The sequence below is a fragment of the Mobula birostris genome, chromosome 13, assembly GCF_030028105.1.
Source record: "Mobula birostris isolate sMobBir1 chromosome 13, sMobBir1.hap1, whole genome shotgun sequence".
NCBI lineage: Eukaryota > Metazoa > Chordata > Chondrichthyes > Myliobatiformes > Myliobatidae > Mobula > Mobula birostris.
The window spans coordinates 18,406,280-18,428,777 of record NC_092382.1 but is presented as its reverse complement, the minus strand read 5'-3'; the positions used below and the strand labels follow the sequence as shown (position 1 = coordinate 18,428,777).

At 46.8% G+C, this 22,498-nt stretch overlaps 2 protein-coding genes across 2 annotated transcripts in view; one reads left to right on the top strand and one right to left on the bottom strand.

Annotated features, from left to right (window-relative positions):
- The first annotated feature begins 51 nt into the window (after window positions 1-51).
- LOC140208478 (uncharacterized) lies at window positions 52-9,686 on the top strand. The gene is made up of 2 exons (XM_072277165.1): window positions 52-85; window positions 4,962-9,686. The coding sequence occupies exon 2, from the start codon at window positions 5,328-5,330 to the stop codon at window positions 6,363-6,365; it is 1,038 nt and encodes a 345-aa protein (XP_072133266.1). The 5' UTR covers window positions 52-85; window positions 4,962-5,327; the 3' UTR covers window positions 6,366-9,686.
- LOC140207831 (uncharacterized) overlaps window positions 7,782-22,498 on the bottom strand; it is a 139,248-nt gene continuing 124,531 nt past the window's right edge. Inside the window, exons 10-12 of the mRNA XM_072276390.1 lie at window positions 13,782-14,252; window positions 13,250-13,532; window positions 7,782-7,828 (exon numbers count right to left, since the gene is read on the bottom strand). Coding sequence (XP_072132491.1) covers window positions 7,782-7,828; window positions 13,250-13,532; window positions 13,782-14,252 — 801 coding nt within the window. The remainder of the gene's footprint in view (window positions 7,829-13,249; window positions 13,533-13,781; window positions 14,253-22,498) is intronic.

The window sequence follows — 22,498 nt, the reverse complement described above, 5'->3', positions numbered from 1 at the left end:
GTCAAGGTTGATAACGTCGGTGAATATCACGCATGCGCGCAGTATATATTAGGCCTCGGGATCACGGCTGAGGGCGCGGCTGCAGGTAAGCGGGTATCTCGGGGCGATGTTGTGACTCCGGACTCCGTGACCTGTAATCCCGGGACAGTCCTGCTCTCTTCCCTCTCTCTCAGCCCCACCATCCGTACACGGGCCCCGGGGAGCTTCCGGCTGATGAGGGAATGGGAACCGATGGGTCTCTCAGACAGAGCTGAGCTCCAGCTGTCTAAATGCAAGGATCGGGAACTCGGAGAAAGGGAACAAAATCTTTTACATCAGCTGTTGTGAAAATCACCTTTGTTCTGCCTCCAGTCACAAACCAGAGAAAATCTGCAGATGCTGGAAATCCGAGCAACACACACAAATTGCTGGAGGAACTCAGCATTAGTACTCTTTTCCATAGATGCTGCCTGGCCTGCTGAGTTCCCCCAGCATTTTGTGTCTGTTGCTTGTTCCACCCCTCTTGTTCTGAACTTTCTACCCGTGAGGTCATTTTTTTTTTTTTTTTTATTTTATTATTTTCTACAAGCTACAGCGTAGAAGAAAAAAAATCAATAGTGTAAATAGAAGGATCATTGCAATACAGACAAAAATAGCAATAATACATATCTTAACAAATGAGCAGGTCACCCATATTAAAAATGAAAAGTTAGAAAGGAAAGCTCCCAACCCACCCACGATCCAACTCCAAGCCAACCATTATAAGTATAAATATTTAAAAGGACATTTGAGATAAACTTCTATCACCCCAGAACTATATATTGTAGTAAAGAGAGAAATGAATGATAAAAAAAAAAGCAGCCTGCTAACTAAACAAAGAACGCTGGAAATGCAGGCTCTGACTATCAAGGGAAGAAAAAAAAATACACCTGTCAATCTAGGTGAGAGTTATGAAAATATTTTAAAAAATGGTCCCCACACCTCATGGAACTTTATATCCTAATTTAAAAGTGAATAGTAAATCTTTTCAAGATCTAAACAAGACATTCTATCCCTGAGCCATCGAACATGCGTAGGGGGAACTACATCTCTCCACTTAAGGAGTACTGCACGTCCAGCTAAAAGAGAGACAAAAGACAATGTTTGTCATTTAGCCGGGATCAAATGCTTGTCAGAGTCTTGAGAAATACCAAAAAAAGCGATCAAAAGATCAGGTTCCAAATAACAGGGACATGTTTTGACCCATTCTCTCTGAGTACATAATGAAATCCAACACCTTTGTCCTGGGCAACAAGTAGCTTTCACATCACAAATGTGCCAGACTCCAATGAGACAGACTACTGCCCTTCCCTCCATATTCATTGGCATTGCCATCACTGAGTTCACCACCGTCAGTCACCTGGGGGAGGGTTCAGGGGAAATATTTATGTACAATACAGAAACTGGTGTTACCTGTGTGTATTGTGGTGATGCAAAAGTTGCTGGAGAATTTACAAGTGGGAAGAAGTGGAGTGATATTTGGAAATCTGAGTTTTTAAAGCGTAATTTAGCAAGCAAACCACATATGGACAATGTGCAAAACCTGTGGTGAGAAATCCTTCATTACCCGTTACAGGCCTGCTACATTGGTTGTGTGAGAGTGCAGAACTCAATCAAAGCCAGAGGAGATCAAAGTTCTTACTGACAGTGATTTGCCAGTTGTTGAAATAAATACCTCTCTATAGAAAATTCACGGTGCAGATGTTGTCACTGGGTAAAAAAATGTACAGTACAAGCTTTATGTGCACACTGGTCATTACAAATTAGAGGGGACATTGGTGGGAAGGTGGGGAGACCTCCAGTGTCCCTGATGCCCTCACCTACAAGATGTGCATCCAGCTGCAGCTTGTAACCCTGCACTTTACGGAGTTGGAACTTGAAATGGATGAATTCCGGATCATCCAGGAGATAGATATGACATGAAGAGAGGTGAGTTACACCCAAGGTGCAGGACACAGGAGACTGGGTGAGAGTCAGGAAGGGGAATGAGGTTAAATAGCCATCGCAGAGTACGCTTGTGTCCATCCCACACAACAATGGGTGGACCACTTTAGAAACTTGAGGGGGATTACCTGGCAGAGGAAAATCAAAGGGGTGATAGGGGATTCGTTAGTTAGGGGAACACAACAAGAGGGGACTAATATCCCAGTGGTAAGGCTCACTAGTGCTAGTGTGGGGAGAGGGTGATGTGGTTAAAATAAGTTGTAGGGGGAATGGGAGCCAGAATGACAGAACAGATAGTGGGGAGGGTGAATTGACTTTATTACATACATCCTTCATATACATGAGGAGTAGAAATCTTTACGTTACGTCTCCATCTAAATGTGCAATGTGTAATTTATAGTCATTTATAATAAATAGTTTGTACATAGGACAGTCAATATAACATAGAAATGCAATTGTATCAGCATGAATTAATCAGTCTGATGGCCTGGTGGAAGATGATGTCCCGGAGCCTGTTGGTTCTTTTGCTGTGGTACCGTTTCCTGGATGGTAGCAGCAGGAACAGTTTGTGGTTGTGATGAATTGGCTCCCCAATATCCTTTGGGCCCTTTTTACATACCTGTCTCTGTAAGTGTCCTGAATAGTGGGAAGTTCACATCTACAGATGTGCTGGGCTGTCCACACAACTCTCTGCAGGTTCCTGTGATTAAGGGAAGTACAGTTCCCATACCAGGCAGTGATGCAGCCAGTCAGGATGCTCCCTGTAGAAAGTTCTTAGGATTTGCGGTCCCATCCCAAACTTCTTCAACCGTCTGAGGTGAAAGAGGTGCTGGTGTGCTGTTTTCACAACACAGCCGGTATGTACAGACCATGTGAGATCCTCGGTGATGTTTATGCTGAGGAACTTAAAGCTGTTCACCCTCTCAACCCCAGATCCATTGATGTCAATAGGGGTTAGCCTGTCTCCATTCCTCCTGCCGTCCACAATCTGCTCCTTTGTTTTTGTGACAACGAGGGAGAGTTTGTTTTCTTGACACCAGTCAGATGTTGTTCAGACCTCAGATAGGGTCAGCAATCAAATGGTTGTGAATGGTGAGATGAATGTGCTGAGCTGTGTATATCACAATGCAAGAAGCATCGTAGGAAAGCCAGATGAGCTCAGGACAGGGAATTATGATATTGTAGCCATTATTGGGACTTGTTTGCACCTGACAGTCTGAGGGATTTAGAGGAACAAATTTGTAGAGAGATCACAGACCATGCCAAGAAACAAAGGTTGATTCAGTGAGTGATTTTAATTTTCCATATATTGATTGGGACTCCCATACTGTAAAAGGACTAGATGGGGTAGAGTTTGTCAAATATGTCCTTAATCAGTATGTAGAATTCCTGATGTAGAAGTGTGCAATAAACTGTTAGGAAATGATCCAGGGCTGGTGACAGAAATTAGTGATCATAATGCCATGAGATTCAAAGTAAATATGGCAAAAGGGAGGTCTGGACCACAGGTTGAGATTCCAAATTGGAGAAAGGTCAATTTTGATGGTATCAGAGAGGATCTGACAAGTGTGGTTTGGGACAGGCTGTTCTCTGGCAAAGGAGTACTTGGCAAGTGGGAGGCCTTCATAAGTGAAATTTTGAGGGTGTCTACTTTGTATATGCCTGACAAAATAAAAGTTGAAAGGTAACTGGTGCAGGGAACCTTGGTTTTCAAGAGACATTGAGGCCCCGGATATTTTGTTCCCCAAAATGCCTCAGAATGTTGGGTGCTACCAAGACTCATTAATGACTACAATATTATAATTCCACCCCTGAGCTCATCTGACTTTTAGTCGTCTTCTGTTCATTTCTAAAAGCTTCCCAATAGTTTTTGCTCTTTTGTTTGCCCTCTCTTTGGCTTTTATGTTGGCCTTGGCTTCTCATTTCAGCCATGGTTGTATCCTCCTGCCTTTCCAATGCTTCCACTTCTTCAGGATGTGTTGATCACTCGGCTCCTGAATTGCTCCCAGAAACTCCAGCCATTGCTGCTCCGTTGTCACTCCCACCTTTTCCCTTCCAGACAAGTTTGTCCAGCTTCTCTGTCATAGAAACATGAGGAAGTTCAGTGCAGAAACAGGCTATTTGGCCCATCTAGTCAATGCTGAAAAAACATTTAAGCTGTCTACCTGCACTGGGACCATCGCCCTCCAGACCCCTACCATCCAGGCTCCCATCCAAACTTCTTTTAAATGGTGAAACTGAGCTCATATTCACCACTTGTGCTGGCATCTCATTCCACACTCTCACGACCATTTCAGTAAAGAGATTTTCCAAATGTTCCTGTTAAATTTTCACCTTCTCCACTTACCCATGACCTCTGGCCATCCCACGCAACCTCAGTGGAAAAAGCTGCTCGCATTTACCCTATCTATACCCTCATAATTTTGTATATTTCTAACAAATCCTCAAAGCAATGTATAATTTCCTTGTTTATGTTTAGAGCCTTTTTTTGGTGTATAAGATGATGAGGGCATTGATCGTGTGGATAGCCAGAGGTTTATTCCCAGGGCTGAAATGGCTAAAACGAGGGGCATAGTTTTAAGGTGCTTTGAAATAGATACTGAGGGGATGACAGGGGTAAGTTTTTTATACAGAGAGTGGCGGGTGCATGGAATGCACTGCCGGCTATTTGTGTGAGAGTGTTTCAGTTACTGTGGGGACAGGAACCCATGCAGCTCAGTGGGAACAGGGAATAATACCAATGGAGAGAGTCAAACTGAGCCAGGTCACAGATTGGAGATGGCAGAAATGCTCCATTCTTATAGAGACAGGAAGAGCATCGGAGAATTTGATGGTCACTCCAGATACCAGCACTGTGCCCAGTTAGATGATTTCTCTCTCCAACTTGGGTTGAACCTCACTGTAATAGTGTGATGCCAGATCACACGTTGACAACTCAAGGGATCTCATCTGAAATATTGTCCTACACCCATTGATAGATTTCGTAAATATTTTTACAGGTTAAGAATGACAAGGAGTTTGCCTATGGGAATCTCAAACACAACACGCCAGTTTTGCTGTCTCTGTCCAGATATTTAAGAAGAGGAGCAAGGGATTCACTCGATCATCCTTCCTGCTCAGACTGTGAGGAGGGATTCACTCGATCATCTGACGGACTGGCACGCACATCATTTTACACAGGGGGATCCCATTCATCTGCTCAGACAGTGGGAATGGAATCACTCTGTCATCTCAACTGAAGGTACATCAGCAAGTTCACATCGGGCAAGGCCTTTCACCTGTGGACACACCAGTCAGTTCACACTGCGCAGAGGCTGGCCTTCTGCTGAATTTGTGGGGAAGGAATCACTCGGTCATCTGACCTAATGGCTCACCAGCCAGTTCACACCGGGGAATGGCCGTTCACCTGCTTGGACTGTGGGAAGGGATTCACTCAGCCATCTCATCTGATGGTACATCAGCGAGTTCACACTGGGGAGAGGCCGTTTACCTGCTCAGACTGTGGGAAGGGATTCACTCAGTCATCTCATCTGATCGTACATCAGCGAGTTCACACTGCGGAATGGCCGTTCACCTGCTCAGACTGTGGGAAGGGATTCACTCGGTCATCTGAACTGAACATACATCAGAGAGTTCATACTGGAGAGAGGCCGTTCACCTGCTCAGACTGTGGGAAGGGATTCACTCAGTCATCACATCTGAAAGTACATCAGCGAGTTCACACTGGGGACAGGCCGTTCACCTGCTCAGTGTGTGGGAAGGGATTCACTTCATCATCTACAGTGAAGGTACATCAGCGAGTTCACACTGGAGAGAGGCCGTTCACCTGTTCAGAATGTGGGAAAGGATTCACTCAGTTAGGCCACCTACAAGCACACTGGTCAGTTCACACTGGAGAGAGGCCGTTCACCTGCTCAGACTGCGGGAAGGGATTCACTCAGTTATCCACCCTGATGACCCACCGGGAAGTTCACACCAGGAAGAGGCCATTTACCTGCTCAGTCTGTGGGAAGGGATTCACTTTGTCAAATCAGTTACTGAGACACCAGTTCGTTCACACTGGACAGTGGCCATTCACCTGCTCAGACTGTGGGAAGGGATTCACTCAGTCATCTGAACTGAAGGTACATCAGCGAGTTCACACTGGGGAGAGGCCGTTCACCTGCTCAGAGTGTGGGAAAGGATTCACTCGCTCATCCCACCTACAAACACATCAGTCATTTCACACAGGGGAGCGGCCGTTCACCTGCTCAGACTGTGGGAAAGGATTCACTCAGTCATCAGAGCTACAGAGACATCAGCGAGTTCACACTGGGGAAAGACCGTTCACCTGCTCAGTGTGTGGGAAAGGATTCACTCAGTCATCCCACCTACAGAGACACCAGCAAGTTCACACTAGGTAGAGGCCGTTCACTTGCTTAGGGTGTGGGAAGGGATTCACTTGGTCATCTCAACTGCAGAGACACCAGCAAGTTCACACTGGGTAGAGGCCGATCTCCTGCTTGGACTTTGGGAAGAGAATCTCTCAGCCACATCAACCAGGTTTGCATCATTGAGTTCACACTGGGGAAACCCGTTCACCCTCTGTGAATGTGGGAAGCGATTCACTCAGTCATCTAACCTTATGGAACTCTCACTTCGGCTGGCAGTTTAATGTAGGGGATGATAGCTCCTGGCCCGGCCAAACTTAAGAAATCTCATTTGGGTGGATGCTGCACGATGTGTCCCCTGTTACAAATCCGTACCCCGAAATAACAAGCAGTACAGAATATGTGATTAAATGATTGAGCTTTATAATTTTTACTTTGACTATAGGGTTAGTAAAGAAAACAAAAAAAAAGAAAAAGGGCCCACTCCATTTGCATCTTCTCATCTCTCCCCGGCAAAAGAACATGAAAATATCTCTTCCAGACTCACAAGGAAGAACATTTCTGACACCAGATCGTCCCGCACTCCAAAACCCTGTTATCTCTAGTTGTAACCTAAACACTGCTGCTACAGAGAAACCATTACCTCAGCAGTGAAACATTACAGAGAGGCCATTACATTAACAGTGAAACCTTACAGCATGTTATACTTGTGACACACTGCCGGATTCACACTGGGGAGAATGTTTCAATAAGCTGCATGCTGGATATTTGTCCATCACCGTTGCTGAATGCTATTTTGAGAGTGACTGTCGGTGCTGAACTCTGCAATTATCACCACACCCAGTTCTGCACCCTGGTCACTGGGCATGGGAGGAGTTTCTTCTGCTGCATATTCACCTTTAATGGGACTGGAGTTTAACATTCTGCATCTGTGGCAAATTAATTAGTTCTATTTTAAACTCTGTTTCTGGTACTTAGAGTATTTATAACACAACTAGTGTACTCAGGCCTGCTGGACCCAGCCAGTGATACAGTTCCACAACAGTCCTTTTAAATCCTCCTCTGTTGTTCACATCTGTGGGATGGGTTCCAAACAGTCACCACTCTGTGGGTGAAGAGGTTTCCCTTGAATTTTCTGCAGACTGAATAAGTCGAGCTGACTGCAGTTCTGTCTGAGATGTTCTTTGCCCCTCAAATCTCTGGGCTGAGAAAGAATGACATTGGGAGTTAATCTCCTTATTCGGAGCTCATTTCTACATTATGGGTCATTTTCCCTGCTTCTGAAGGGTTGTTGAAAACACTCTCCTCTAAAGACTGAAAGCAGAATGGGAAACCATTAGTTGGATGTTCAGTGGAGCAGGGTCAGAAACCAGAGGCGGGTCTGCATAGGGTAGAGTTTGGGGCACTGGACGGTGGTCAGGGAAACAACGTATGATGATTAGAAGGGAATCAGCTGCGGGGCGTGGCAACAATGACAGAGTAGCAACGTTTGGAAGCTGATTGACAGGGAAAATAATTCAGTTGTCTGACTGACACAAACAATGCCTGTGGTGAGGTGCTCCACTGGTCGAGGTACGTGTGTGTTGAGAATGGTTATATACATTGAGGGAGTTGTTCCTGCTTATTTATCCTGTAATATTATATCTGGATGGTTATTTTAGATTATCCTATCTGTAATAATGTATTGATTATCATATAAATTGTGAGATTCTGTCCTTAGCTGGATCAGGCTTGAATTAAAGGTGCCTTAATGAAGTTATGGTGATTATTAATGAGTTTGTATTTTAAAGCAAGATTTTGGTGAATGATATTTGCCACTTGATCGTACCTCTGTCAGTAATCAGATTGAGTTAAACTGCAGCAGGATCCTGGAATGTGTTGGATTGTGTCTGGTTTCTCTTGGCATTTTCTGCATTTATTGCCTTGTTACTTTGTATGGTTTGTATTTTTGATTTTTTTTTTCTTTTTGTTGACCACCTTGTCCTGTACTTCTGCAAGGAACCCCCCTGTTTCGGGGTAGAGGTCTCCAACTCTCAGTCAGGTGCTCGATGCTTCCTTGTCAACATCTAGTCTGCTCAGATCGTTGGGATGTCTCCCATGGAGGGTCATACTCGTTCCACTGGTTAATGTTTTCTTCCATAGTGATGATTCATTTTTCTGAGGTAGCCTCTCATTTAGGTTTCCTGGTCTGTGTTTCTTATCAGAATTTCATATACACACATGAAGCACTGAATCCAGTTCATTTTTGATGAAAATATATACTTAGAAGTCTTATCTGAGTGTTGTGTGATTTTATTTTTTTCATGTGTGTTATTCCTCTTTCTCCTTCTGTCCAAGGTAGTATTAATCTGAGGCTATGTCCACACTGGACCGGATAATTTTGAAAACGACGGTTTTGAGTAAAAACGACAGGCATCCACACCAGGCGTTTTTCAAGATATCCCTGTCCACACTAAAATGGATATTTGGGAGAATTTCCTCCTACTGGGCATGCGCAGACACATCTACAGAAAACAAGCGAAGAGGAAACGGTATAATATTTACGTTTCCGCGGTGGCGTTGTGCTATTTCCATTGGTCAAAAACAAGAGTACCTACAACAACAGCGAAAGAAAGTTTTCAAAAATGTCTTCGAGGAATACAAAGAAAACCTCCACTGGAAAAAGCAGACGGACTTCTTCATTTAGACAGACAATGAAGTCGAGCTGTTTCCGCGAGTTACAAACAACTACAAGGTCAGCAAAGCAGTGGAGAACGTTGGAGGGAGATGTTTAACTCCGAAAAAGCTATTAACATAGAGAATAAAGTAAACTACACATGCATGAAGCCGTCCTCTACCCAAGATCAACAAGAGTGGAATCTTCTGCCGCCAGACCTGCACAGTATTTCTGAGATTAATATTTTTAAAGATAGACTCAATCAAATCAATTTATGGGATCTGGTCAATAAAGCTCACTTCACAATTTACCTCTCACGCTGTTCACACCGACTGCCCGTTATAACAACCGTCCGGCAGTGCTTGCACAGTACCAAGCAGCAGCAAAAAAAACTTTGTTGTTGTGGTGTTGTCATGACAGCGTTTTTAAACATCTCCGTTTACCCCGTCCACACTTCAACGCAAAGCAATCGTTTTCAAATTTACACACTCTGGAGAGTGTTTTCGAAAATCTCCATTTTCAGGGGAGGGAAATGCCATTTCAGTGTGGATGGAGGGTCAAAACGAAGAGAAAAAGCTTTGTTCTCAAAATTATCCGGTGTAGTTTGGACGTAGCCTAAGTGGGTCTGAGTGTAAATAGACTTTTCTAAAGTTGTCATTTCAGCTCTTATTTATCTTTGTAAGTTTTACTGATTGAAATGGGACCAAGATATTTTCTTAAAAAAATGTCAATGTCTGTATTGATGAAAGTGTTTATTGCCTTTGTTGTGTTTGTTAACTATTAAGCTCTGTTTGGCAGGTTTTTTTAAGCCTTGAACTAAATTTGGTCAAAGGTTTTCCCCATTTTGCACTACTGTAGCGGTGTGCGACACATAGCGCTAAAATAACCACACGGAGTCGGTGAGTTGGGGTTGCGGTTAAAGATTTATTTAACTTCGCGGCCTGCTTTAAAGCCTTCCCGTTCCCGCCCTCTCTGGGCGGGATTGCTGTGGGGAATGCATATTCCCAGCCCCTTTCCGCACGCGGGATTTTCCCCCTGCTGGTGAAGATGGCCTGGCGGCCTTTTTGGGGCCGGCCCTCTGTCTGCGCGCGCTGTTTCGTGAGCCGGTTTGTGTGTGCTAGAAAGTGGGTCGCCACATAACCACGCCCCCCAGAACCGGCGATACCTCCCCCAATGTCCACAGTCTGGATCGGCCTCTGTTTGGGAGGTCTGCCCCTGCGCCGCGGTGCCTGAGCCTGGACCGGCTGCGCCAAGTCCACATGGGCCGGTTTGAGTCGGTCCACCGTGAAAACCTCCTCTCTCCCCCCAATGTCCAGCACGAACGTGGAGCCATTGTTCCTGATCACCTTAAACGGCCCCTCGTAGGGCCGCTGTAGCGGTGCCCGGTGTCCGCCCCGTCGTACAAAAAGAAAAATACAGTTCTGCAGGTCTTTGGGTGCGCGGGTCGGGCTCTGTCCGTGCTGTGAAGTGGGGATGGGGGCCAGCTTACCAAGCCTCTCACGTAGTCTGTCCAGGACTGCTGTGGGTTCTTCCTCTTGCCCCCTTGGGGCTGGTATGAACTCTCCTGGGACGACCAGGGGTGCGCCGTACACCAACTCGGCCGACGAGGTGTGCAGATCCTCCTTGGGCGCCGTGCGGATTTCCAGTAGGACCCAGGGAAGTTCGTCCACCCAGTTAGGCCCTTCCAGGCGGGCCATGAGAGCCGACTTCAGGTGACGGTGGAAATGCTCCACTAGTCCATTTGACTGTGGTGGTAGGCAGTTGTGTGGTGTAGCTGTGATCCTAAAAGGTTGGCCATAGCCGACCACAGGCTGGAGGTGAACTGGGTGCCCCTGTCGGAGGTAATGTGGGCCGGTACCCCGAAGCGTGCTACCCAGGTTGCGATCGGTGCTCGGGCGCAGGATTCGGAGGTGGTGTCGGTGAGCGGGACTGCCTGTGGCCATCTCGTGAACCGGTCTATCATAGTTAGGAGGTACTGCGCTCCTCGTGACACTGGCAGGGGCCCCACGATATCCACATGAATGTGGTCGAACCTCCGGCGGGTGGGTTCGAAACGCTGCGGCGGAGCCTTGGTGTGCCACTGCACCTTGGCCGTTTGGCACTGCATGCACGTTTTGGCCCATTCACTGGCCTGTTTACGCAGTCGATGCTACACGAACCTGTTGGCGACCAGCCGGACAGTTGTCCTGATGGAGGGGTGCGCTAAGTTGTGAATGGATTCGAAAACCTGCCGGCGCCAGGCTGCTGGGACGATGGGGCGGGGTTGGCCGGTAGCTACGTCACATAGTAGGGTCCTCTCACCTGGGCCTACGGGGAGGTCTTGGAGCTGCAAACCGGAGACTGCAGTCCTGTAACTGGGGATCTCAGCGTCTGCCTGCTGTGCCTCTGCCAGCGCTGCATAGTCCACCCCCTGGGACAGGGCCTGTATGGTAGGTCTGGATAGTGTGTCCGCCATGACATTGTCCTTTCCCGGACATGCCGGATGTCCATCGTGTATTCGGAGATGTAGGACAGATGTTGCTGCTGGTGGGAAGACCAGGGGTCGGACACCTTAGTGAACGCAAAGGTAAGCGGTTTGTGGTCTGTGAACGCAGTGAAGGGCCTACCTTCTAAGAAATATCTGAAATGCCGGATTGCCAGGTATAGTGTCAATAGCTCCCGGTTGAAAGCACTGTATTTGAGTTTGGGTGGTCGTAGGTGTTTGCTGAAGAATGCCAGGGGTTGCCAGCGACCCTCGATGAGTTGTTCCAGCACTCCACCAACTGCTGTGTTGGATGTGTCCACCGTGAGGGCAGTAGGAACGTCCGTTCTGGGGTGCACTAGCATCGCGGCGTTTACTAAGGCTTCGCTGGTTTTAACAAAAGCGGCCGCGGCCTCTTTATCCCAGGTAATGTCCTTGCCCTTACCCGACATCAGGGTGAACAGGGGGCGCATGATTCGGGCTGCTGAGGGGAGGAAACAGTGGTAGAAATTCACCATACCCATGAAACGTCGACTGTACTTCTTCCTAGAGATGCTGCCTGGCCTGCTGCGTTCACCAGCAACTTTGATGTGTGTTGCTTGAATTTCCAGCATCTGCAGAATTCCTCATGTTTAGGAAAATGGTGCATAGTTTTCTGAAGGTGGAATCTCATGTGGATAGGGTGGTGAAGAAAGCTTTTGGTATGCTGGCCTTTGTAAATCAGAGCATTGAGTATAGGAGTTGGGATGTAATGTTAAAATTGTACAAGGCATTGTTAAGGCCAAATTTGGAGTATTGTGTACAGTTCTGGTCACCGAGTTACAGGAAAGATGTCAACAAAATAGAGTACAGAGGAGATTTACTAGAATGTTCCCTGGGTTTCAGCACCTGAGTGACAGAGAAAGGTTGAACAAGTTAGATCTTTATTCTTTGGAGCGTAGAAGGTTGAGGGGGGACTTGATAGAGGTATTTAAAATTATGAGGGGGAAAGATAGACTTGACGTGGATAGGCTTTTTCCATTGAGAGTAGGGGAGATTCAAACAACTGGACATTAGTTGAGAGTTAAGGGGCAAAAGTTGAGGGGTAACACGAGGGGGAACTTCTTTACTCAGAGAATGGTAGCTGTGTGGAACGAGCTTCCAGTTGAAGTGGTAGAGGCAGGTTCGATTTTGTCATTTAAAAAAAATTCGATCAGTATTTGGACAGGAAAGGAATGGAGGGTAGAGGCAGGTAGATGTGACTAAATGAGAGTAAGCGTTCAGCATGGACTGGAAGGGCCAAGTTGGCTTATTTCCGTGCTGTAATTGTTATATGGTTATATGAACTTGCGGGTGTCTCTGCAGGTTGGACAACTGAGTGACTTCCTTCTCAGACCGAGCAGGTGAATGGCCTCTCCCCAGTGTGAACTGACTGGTGTGCTTGTAGGTTAGCTAACTGTGTGAATCCCTTCCCACAGACTGAGCAGGCGAATGGCCTCTCCCCAGTGTGAACTCACTGATGTATCTGTAGATCAGGTGATCGAGTGAATCCCTTCCCACAGACTGAGCAGGCGAATGGCCGCTACGCAGTGTGAACTGACTGGTGTCTCAGTAGGTGAGATGCCTGAGTGAATCCCTTCCCACAGTCTGAGCAGGTGAACGGCCTCTCCCCAGTGTGAACTCTCCGATGCACCTTCAGTTGGGATGACTGAGTGAATCCCTTCCCACAGTCTGAGCAGGTGAACGGCCTCTCCCCAGTGTGAACTTGCTGGTGTCTCTGTAGATCAGGTGATCGAGTGAATCCCTTCCCACAGACTGAGCAGGTGAACGGCCTCTCCCCAGTGTGAAATCGCTGGTGTTTCAGTAGGTCGGATGACTGAGTGAATCCCTTCCCACAGTCTGTGCAGGTGAACGGCCTCTCTCCAGTGTGAACTCGCTGATGTACCTTCAGATGAGATGATAAATTAAATCCCTTCCCACAGACTGAGCAAGTGAATGGCCTCTCCCCAGTGTGAACTCGCTGATGTACCTTCAGTTTAGATGAGCAAGTGAATCCCTTCCCACAGACTGAGCAGGTAAATGGCCACTCCCCAGTGTGAACTGACTGGTGTTCTTGTAGGTGAGCTGACTGTGTGAATCCCTTCCCACAGTCTGAGCAGGTGAACGGCCTCTGCCCTGTGTGAACTCGCTGATGTATCTGCAGATGAGATGACTGAGTGAATCCCTTCCTACAGACTGAGCAGGTGAATGGCCTCTCCCCAGTGTGAACTCGCTGATGTATCTGCAGATCAGGTGATCGAGTGAATCCCTTCCCACAGTCTGAGCAGGTGAACGGCCTCTCCCCAGTGTGAACTCGCTGATGCACCGTCAGTTGAGATGACGAAGTGAATCCGTTCCCACAGTCTGAGCAGGTGAACGGCCTCTCCCCCGTGTGAACTCTCTGATGTTCCTTCAGTTGAGATGACGAAGTGAATCCCTTCCCACAGTCTGAGCAGGTGAACGGCCTCTCCCCAGTGTGAACTCGCTGATGTATCTGTAGATCAGATGATCGAGCAAATCCCTTCCCACAGTCTGTGCAGGTGAACGGCCTCTCCCCAGTGTGAACTCGCTGATGTGCTTGTAGGTTAGCTAACTGTGTGAATCCCTTCCCACAGTCCGAGCAGGTGAACGGCCTCTCCCCAGTATGAACTCTCTGATGTACCTTCAGGTTAGATGACTGAGTGAATCCCTTCCCACAGTCTGAGCAGGTGAACGGCCTCTCCCTGGTGTGAACTCGCTGGTGAGACATTCGGTCGAATAACCAAGTGAATCCTTCCCCACAAATTCAGCAGATGACCAGCCTCTGTTCGAAGTGAACTGACTTGTGTGTCCAGGTGGGAAGACCGACTGAATCCTGTCTCACACATAGAACAGGTGAATGGCCTTGTCTCAGTGTGAACTTGCTGATGTACCTTCAGTTGAGATGACGGAGTGAATCCACTCCCACTGTCTGAGCAGGTGAATGGGTTCCCTTGTGTAATATGATGGGCATGCCAGTTGGTCAGATGATCAAATGAATCTCTCCACACAGTCTGAGCAGGAAGGAGAATCGAGTGAATCCCTTGCTCCACTTCTTAAATATCTGGACAAAGACAGCAAAACTGGCGTGTTGTGTTCGAGATTCCCGTAGACAAATTCCTTGTCATTTTTAATCTGTAAAAAGATTTACAAAATCGATCAATGAGTGACGGACAACATTTCAGATGAGATCACTTGAGTTGCCAAGGTGTGATCTGGCATCACACTGTTACAGTGAGGTTCAACCCAAGTTGGAGAGAGAAATCATCTTCTAACTGGGCACAGTGCTGGTATCTGGAATGACCATTAAATTCTCTGATGCTCTTCCTGTTTCTCTAAGAATGGGGCATTTCTGCCATCTCCAATCTGTGACCTGGCTCAGTTTGACTCTGTCCATTGATATTATTCCATGTTCCCACAGAGCTGCATGGGTTCCTGGCCCCACAGTAACTGAAACACTCTCACACAAATAGCCGGCAGTGCATTCCACGCACCCACCACTCTCTGTGTAAAAAACTTACCCCTGACATCCCCTCAGTATCTATTTCAAAGCACCTTAAAACTATGTCCCTCGTGTTAGCCATTTCAGCCCTGGGAATAAACCTCTGGCTCTCCACATGATCAATGCCCTCATCATCTTATACACCAAAAAAAGGCTCTAAACATAAACAAGGAAATTACACATTGCTTTGAGGATTTGTTAGAAGTATATAAAATTATGAGGGTATAGATAGGGTAAATGCAAGCAGCTTTTTTCACTGAGGTTGGGTGGGATGACAACCAGAGGTCATAGGTAAGTGGGGAAGGTGAAAATTTAATGGGAATATTTGGAAAAGCTCTTTCCTGCAGTGGTTGTGAGAGTGTGGATTGAGATGTCAGCACAGGTGGTGAATATGAACTCGGTTTCACCATTTCAAAGAAGTTTGGATGGGAGCCTGGATGATAGGGGTATGGAGGGCGATGGTCTCGGTGCAGGTAGTTGCATTAGACCAGGGGTCTCCAACCACCGGGTCGCAAAGCATGTGCTCCCGGGCTGCGAGGAAATGAGATGATTTGGCGATATGAGTCAGCTGCACCTTTTCTCATTCCCCGTCACGGCCACTGATCAGCCATTACACATGTGAGGTCATGACCCGCACGTCATCTGTGTCAGCGCGGGAAGGAGATCAACTCCTCGAGCTTGCAAATGACGGCGGGCTGAGAAGTATGTTTGACATAACATCCCTGTCGGCATTCTGGATCAAAGTCAAGGCTAAATATCCTGAGATAGCCACGAAAGCACTGAAAACGTTGCTTCCATTTCCAACATTTTTCTGCGAAGCGGAGTTTTCTCCAATGAATGCAACGAAAACTAAATTGCGGAATAGACTGGACAGGAACTCACTTCGAGTATCGCTGTCTCCCATCATCCCTCGATAGGACCGTGTTGTTGGAGGGAAACAAGCCCAGGGCTCCCACTGATTCAGCGATATTGGTGTGTTCCAATGATCTTATATATTCATACGGGGAAAATATGTGCTGTGTGTTTAAAATCCAAACGTTACTTAAAATGTCATGATGCTATTGACTTACCTATATAACCATATAACAATTACAGCACGGAAACAGGCCATCTCTGCCCTACTAGTCCGTGCCGAACGCTACTCTCACCTAGTCCCGCTGACCTGCACTCAGCCCATAACCCTCCATTCCTTTCCTGTCCATATAGCTATCCAATTTTTCTTTAAATGATAATATCGAACCTGCTTCTGCCACTTCTACTGGAAGTTCATTCATCACTTACTTCAAGCTCCTCTAATAATTGACTTATCACTATATTCATGCGAGGAAAATATGTGCTGTGTGTTTAATATTAAAGTCGTTAGATAAACACTTTTAGAAACGAAATTGGGTGTATTAGCCATTTATCACCTATATTCCAGTCATGATTAACACCGCCCCCCCCCCCACTCCGAATAGAATCACGAAAAAGGATTTGCAGGAAAAATCGGTAGGCCACAACGCGCATGCGCACTGGTGCCCGCGCAAGGGTTCATGGTCATTGTAGTCTTTCTCTGGGTAAACGCAACGTATTTGACTGCTACTCTTGTCCGTTGGCAACCCTACCCACCAACACCCCCCCCACCCCACCGGGTTGGCCGGTCCACAAGAATATTGTCAATATTAAACCGGTCCGCAGTGCAAAAAAGGTTGGGGACCCTTGCATTAGACAGCTTAAAAGTTTTTTCAGCATTGACCAGATGGGCTAAATAGCCTGTTTCCATACGGAACTTCTCCATGTTTCTATGACACAGAAGCTGGCCAAACTTGTTTGGAAGGGAAAAGTTGGGAGTGACAACGGAGCAGCGATGGCTGGAGTTTCTGGGAGCAATTTGGGAGCTCAGTGATCGATACATCCGAAAGATGTGGAAACATTGGAAAGGCAGGAGGACACAACTGTGGATGAAATGAGAAGCCAAAGCCAACATAAAAGCCAAAGAGAGGGTAAACGAAAGAGTGAAAACGATTGGGAAGCTTTTAGAAACCAACAGCAGACGACTAAAAAAAAAGTCAGAGCTCAGGGCGTGGAATTATGATACTGTAGTCATTAGTGAGTCTTGGTAGCGCTCAACAGTCTGAGGCATTTAGAGGAACAAAATATCCGGGGCCTCAATATCTCTTGCAAACCAAGGTTCCCTGCACCAGTTAACTTTCAACTTTTATTATGCAGGCACATACAAACTCTACACCTTCAAAATTTCACTTCTGAAGGCCCCCCACTTACCAAGTACTCCTTTGCCAGGAAACAGCCTGTCCCAAACCACACTTGTCAGATCCTTTCTGACCTTTCTCCAATTTAGAATCTCAACCCACGGTCCAGACCTCTCTTTTTTCCATATTTACTTTGAATCTCATGGCATTATGGTCACTAATTTCGGTCACCAGCCCTGGATCATCAACCTATTGCACACTTTTACATCAGGAATTCTACGTACTGATTAAGGGCACACTTGACAAACTCTACCCCATCTAGTCCTCTTACAGTATGGGAGTCCCAGTCAATACATGGAAAGTTAAAATCACTCACTGAATCAACTTTTGTTTCTTGGCATGGTCTGCGATCTCTCTACAAATTTGTTCCTCTAAATCCCTCGGATTGTTGGGTGCAACCAAGTCCCCAATAATGGCTACAATATCAGAATTCCCTGTCCTGAGCTCATCTGGTTTTCCTACAATTCTTGCATTGTGATATACACAGCTCAGCACATTCATCGCTCCATGCTCAACCATTTGATTGCTGACTGTATCTGGTGTCTGAACAACATCTGACTGGTGTCAAGAAAACAACCTCTCCTCATTGTCACAAAACATGCATCATTGCTGTCGCAGTTTATGTTCCACTGGATGCTAATGCTAAAGTAGCCATGAAAGACCTCAGTGCTGCTATTAGCAAGCTGCAGACATTGCATCCAGACGGAGCTTTGACTGTCGCTGGAGACTTTAATCATTGTAACCTGTGTACCGTGCTTCCAAGATTTTACCAAAATGTATTACGCACCACCAGGTGTAATAAAACCTCAGATCATGTGTACACAAATGTGGCTGACACTCAAACTAACTACCCTCCCCCATCTGGGACAGTCCGACCATCTTTCATTGTTTCTGCTTCCCAAGTATAGCCCGGTCATTAAACGTGTGAAACCCACAATGAAGACTATTAAGATCTGGCTGGAGGGGGCTGACTCTGCTCTTCAGCACCAATTCCAGCACACAGACTGGAGCACGTTTGCTGCCCATGCCACCACAGACTCTCAGACTAACATTGATTTATAAACCAACTCTGTCCTTGAGCACATCAACAAGTGTGTAGATAGAGAGACATTACTAAAACAAATAAGAGTTTTCCCCAATCAGAAACCATGGATGAACAGAGAGGTTCACCTCCTGCTCAAAGCCAGAGATTCAGCCGTCAGGTCTGGAGACGGGGAGGTTCACAGCTCAGCCAGGGCCAACCTGAGGAGGGGAATCTCTCAGGCTAAACACATATACAAACAGAGAATCGAGGAGCATTTCAACTCCTCAGACCCCCGGTCCATGTACATGGCATACAGGTTATACAGACTTCAAACCTCCTAGTACTGTGCCCCCTTCCAGCTCTGCTACCCTCCCTGATGAGCTCAATTACTTCTACGCTCGCTTTCATCGAGGGAACAAGGAGGTCACCCTCAAAGCGGATCTCCCACCTGGTGAACTGTCTCTCTCACTTTCCACCTCCGATGTTTGTGCCACCCTGAGCAGGGTGAATGTACGGAAGGCAGCTGGTCCGGATGGAATACCTGGCCGTGTGGTGAGAGTCTGTGCAGGGCAGTTGACCGGGGTCTTCACGGACATTTTTAATCTGTCCCTGGCCCGGGGTGTTGTCCCCCACAAGCTTCAAGATCACCACCATCGTGCCAGTACTGAAGCATTCCACTGCCACGAGCCTGAATGATTTCCGCCCAGTTGCACTCACCCCCATCATTGCAAAGTGCTTTGAAAGACTGGTTCTATCACATCTGAAATCCTGTCTGCCCACTACCCTGGACCCCCATCGCACCAACAGGTCAACAGAGGACGCCATCTCCACGGCACTTCACTCTGCCCTGACCCACCTGGACAGCCCCAACTCTTATGTCAGAATGATGTTCATTGACTTTAGTTCGGCATTTAATACTGTGATCCCCTCAAAGCTGATCACCAAACTTCGCCAGCTTGCTATCAGCTCATCCCTCTGCAATTGGACCTTGGACTTTCTGATGAACAGACCCCAATCAGTTAAGTTAGACAACCTCTCCTCCTCCACTCTCACCCTGAACACCGGCGTGCCTCAAGGCTGTGTGCTGAGCCCTCTTCTGTACTCCCTTTTCACCTGTGACTGTGTTCCTGTACATGGTTCTAACTCCATAATCAAGTTCGCAGATGACACCATGGTGGTTGGCCAGATCAGAGGGGATGACGAGACAGCCTACAGGGACAAGGTCCAGCACCTGGATGCGTGGTGTGCCGACAACAATCTGACCCTTAACACCCAGAAGACCAAGGAGATCATTGTGGACTTCAGGCATGCCAGGAGCCACACTCACGTCCCCATCTACATCAACGGAACTGTAGTGGAGCGTGTATCAAGCTTCAAATTCCTTGGTGTCCACTTTTCCGAGGATCTCATCTGGTCCCTGAACTCCTCCATCCTGATCAAGAAGGCACAACAGCACCTTTACTTCCTGCGGAACAACAAGAAAGCTCACCTCTGTCCCAGGATATGACAGACTTTTACTGCTGTACCATTGAGAGCATACTCACCAACTACATCTCAGTGTGGTATGGCAATTGTCCTGTATCAGAGCGCAAAGCACTCCAGTGTGTGGTGAAGACTACCCAGCGGATTATCGACAGCCCATTGTCCACCATTGAGAACATCTACCATAAACGCTGCCTGGGTAGAGCGAAAAGAATTATCAAGGATACATCTCACCCTAACCATGGACTTTTTAACTCCCCTCCCATCAAGGAGGTGCTAAAGGAGCCTCCGCTCCCACACCAACAGGCACAGGAAGAGCTTCTTCCCTGAGGCTGTGACCCTGCTGAACCTCTAGTCACAGCGCTAAGCAGTATTGCATCCGTATTGTACTGTCTCAGTACTTTTATATTTGGGTGTTGTAGCACTTTTTTATTCAGTTATTTTGTAAATAACACGATTCTTTGCATTTCTGGTCAGATGCTAACCACATTTCATTGGCTTTGTATCTGTACTTGGCACAATGACAATAAAGTTGAATCCAATCTAATCTAAAAAAAACAAAGGAGCTGATTGTGAACGACAGGAGGAATGGAGACAGGCTAATCCCGATTGACATCAATGGATCTGGGGTTGAGACAGTGAACTGCTTTAAGATCCTTGGCATAAACATCAGCGAGGACCTCACATGGTCTGTACATACCGGCTGTGTTGTGAAAAAAGCACAACAGTACCTTGCTCACCTCAGACGGCTGAAGAAGCTTGGGATTGAGTCCCAAATCCTAAGAACTTTCTACTGGAACACAACTGAGAGCATCCTGACTGGCTGCATCACTGCCTGGATGATCTGGAATTGATCCATTTCAAGTTCCAACTCCATAAAGTGCAGGGTTACAAGCTGCAGCTGGACGCACATCTTGTAGGTGAGGGCATAAGGGACAGTGGAGGTTCCGCCACCAATGTCCCCTCTAATTTGTAATGACCGGTCTGCACATAGAGCTTTAAGTTCCTCGGGGTAAATATCACAAATGACCTGACCTGGTCCAACCAGGCAGAGTTCACTGCCAAGAAGGCCCACCAGCACCTTTACTTCCTGAGAAAACTAAAGAAATTTGGCCTGTCCTCTAAAACCCTCACTAATTTTTATAGATGCACTGTAGAAAGCATTCTTCTAGGGTGCATCACAACCTGGTATGGAAGTTGTCCTGTCCTAGACCGAAAGAAGCTGCAGAAGATCGTGAACACGGCGCAGCGCATCACACAAACCAATCTTCTGTCCGTGGACTCAGTTTACACCGTACGCTGTCAGAGCAGTGCTGCCAGGATAATCAAGGACGCAACCCACCCAGCCAACAGACTTTTCATCCCTCTTCCCTCCAGGAGAAGGTTCAGGAGCTTGAAGACTCGTACGGCCAGATTTGGGAACAGCTTCTTTCCAACTGTGATAAGACTGCTGAATGGATCCTGACCCGGATCTGGGCTGTACTCTCCAAATATCTGGAGCAAGGACCTGCCTCTCGGTTTTTTTGCACTACCTTACTTCCCATTCTTCTATCTTCTATTTATGATTTATAATTTAAATTTTTAATATTTACTAATTTTAACTAATTTTAATATTTATAATATTTAATATTTGTAATCCAGGGAGTATGAAGCGGAGAATCAAATTTCGCTGTGATGATTATACATTCTACTACCAATTGTTTGGCGACAATAAAGTACAAAGTAAAGTAAATCTTGTACTGTTCATTCTTTTAACCAGTGACAACATGTGCACAGTGAATTTTATATAGAGAGGTATTCATTTTAACTGCTAGCAAATCACTGTCAGTAAGAACTTTGATCTCCTCTGGGTTTGATGGAGTTCATCTGCACTCTCACACAACCTATGTAGCAGGCCTGTAACGGGTAATGAAGGATTTTCTCCCCAGAGCTTTTGCACATTGTCCATATCTGATTTGCTTGCTAAATGACGCTTTAAAAAGTCAGATTTCAAACTATCACTCCACTTCTTCCCACTTTCAAATTCTCCAGCAACTTTTGCATCACCACAATACACACAGGTAACACCAGTTTCTGTATTGTACATAAATATTTCCCCTGAACCCTCCCCCAGGTGACTGACGGTGGTGAACTCAGTGATGGCAATGCCAATGAATATGAAGGGAAGGGCAGTAGTCTGTCTCATTGGAGTCTGGCACATTTGTGATGTGAAAGCTACTTGTTGCCCAGGGCAAAGGTGTTTGATATCATTATGTACCCAGAGAGAGTGGGACAAAACATGTTCTCACGGGTAGAAAGTCCAGAACAAGAGGAGGTAGAACAAGCAACAGACACAAAATGCTGGAGGAACTCAGCAGGCCAGGCAGCATCTATGGAAAAGAGTACTAATGCTGAGTTCCTCCAGCAATTTGTGTGTGTTGCTCGGATTTCCAGCATCTGCAGATTTTCTCTTGTTTGTGACTGGAGGCAGAACAAAGGTGATTTTCACAACAGCTGATGTAAAAGATTTTGTTCCCTTTCTCCGAGTTCCCGATCCTTGCATTTAGACAGCTGGAGCTCAGCTCTGTCTGAGAGACCCATCGGTTCCCATTCCCTCATCAGCCGGAAGCTCCCCGGGGCCCGTGTACGGATGGTGGGGCTGAGAGAGAGGGAAGAGAGCAGGACTGTCCCGGGATTGCGGGTCACGGAGTCCGGAGTCACAGCAACTACCCGAAGTCGGTGTTGGAAACGCCGCCCGGTGAGACCCCCAACCCGGA

Bases quoted from the DNA above. Each gene is read 5' to 3' on its own strand.
- LOC140208478 (XM_072277165.1), top strand. From the start codon at position 5,328: ATGGCTCACCAGCCAGTTCACACCGGGGAATGGCCGTTCACCTGCTTG.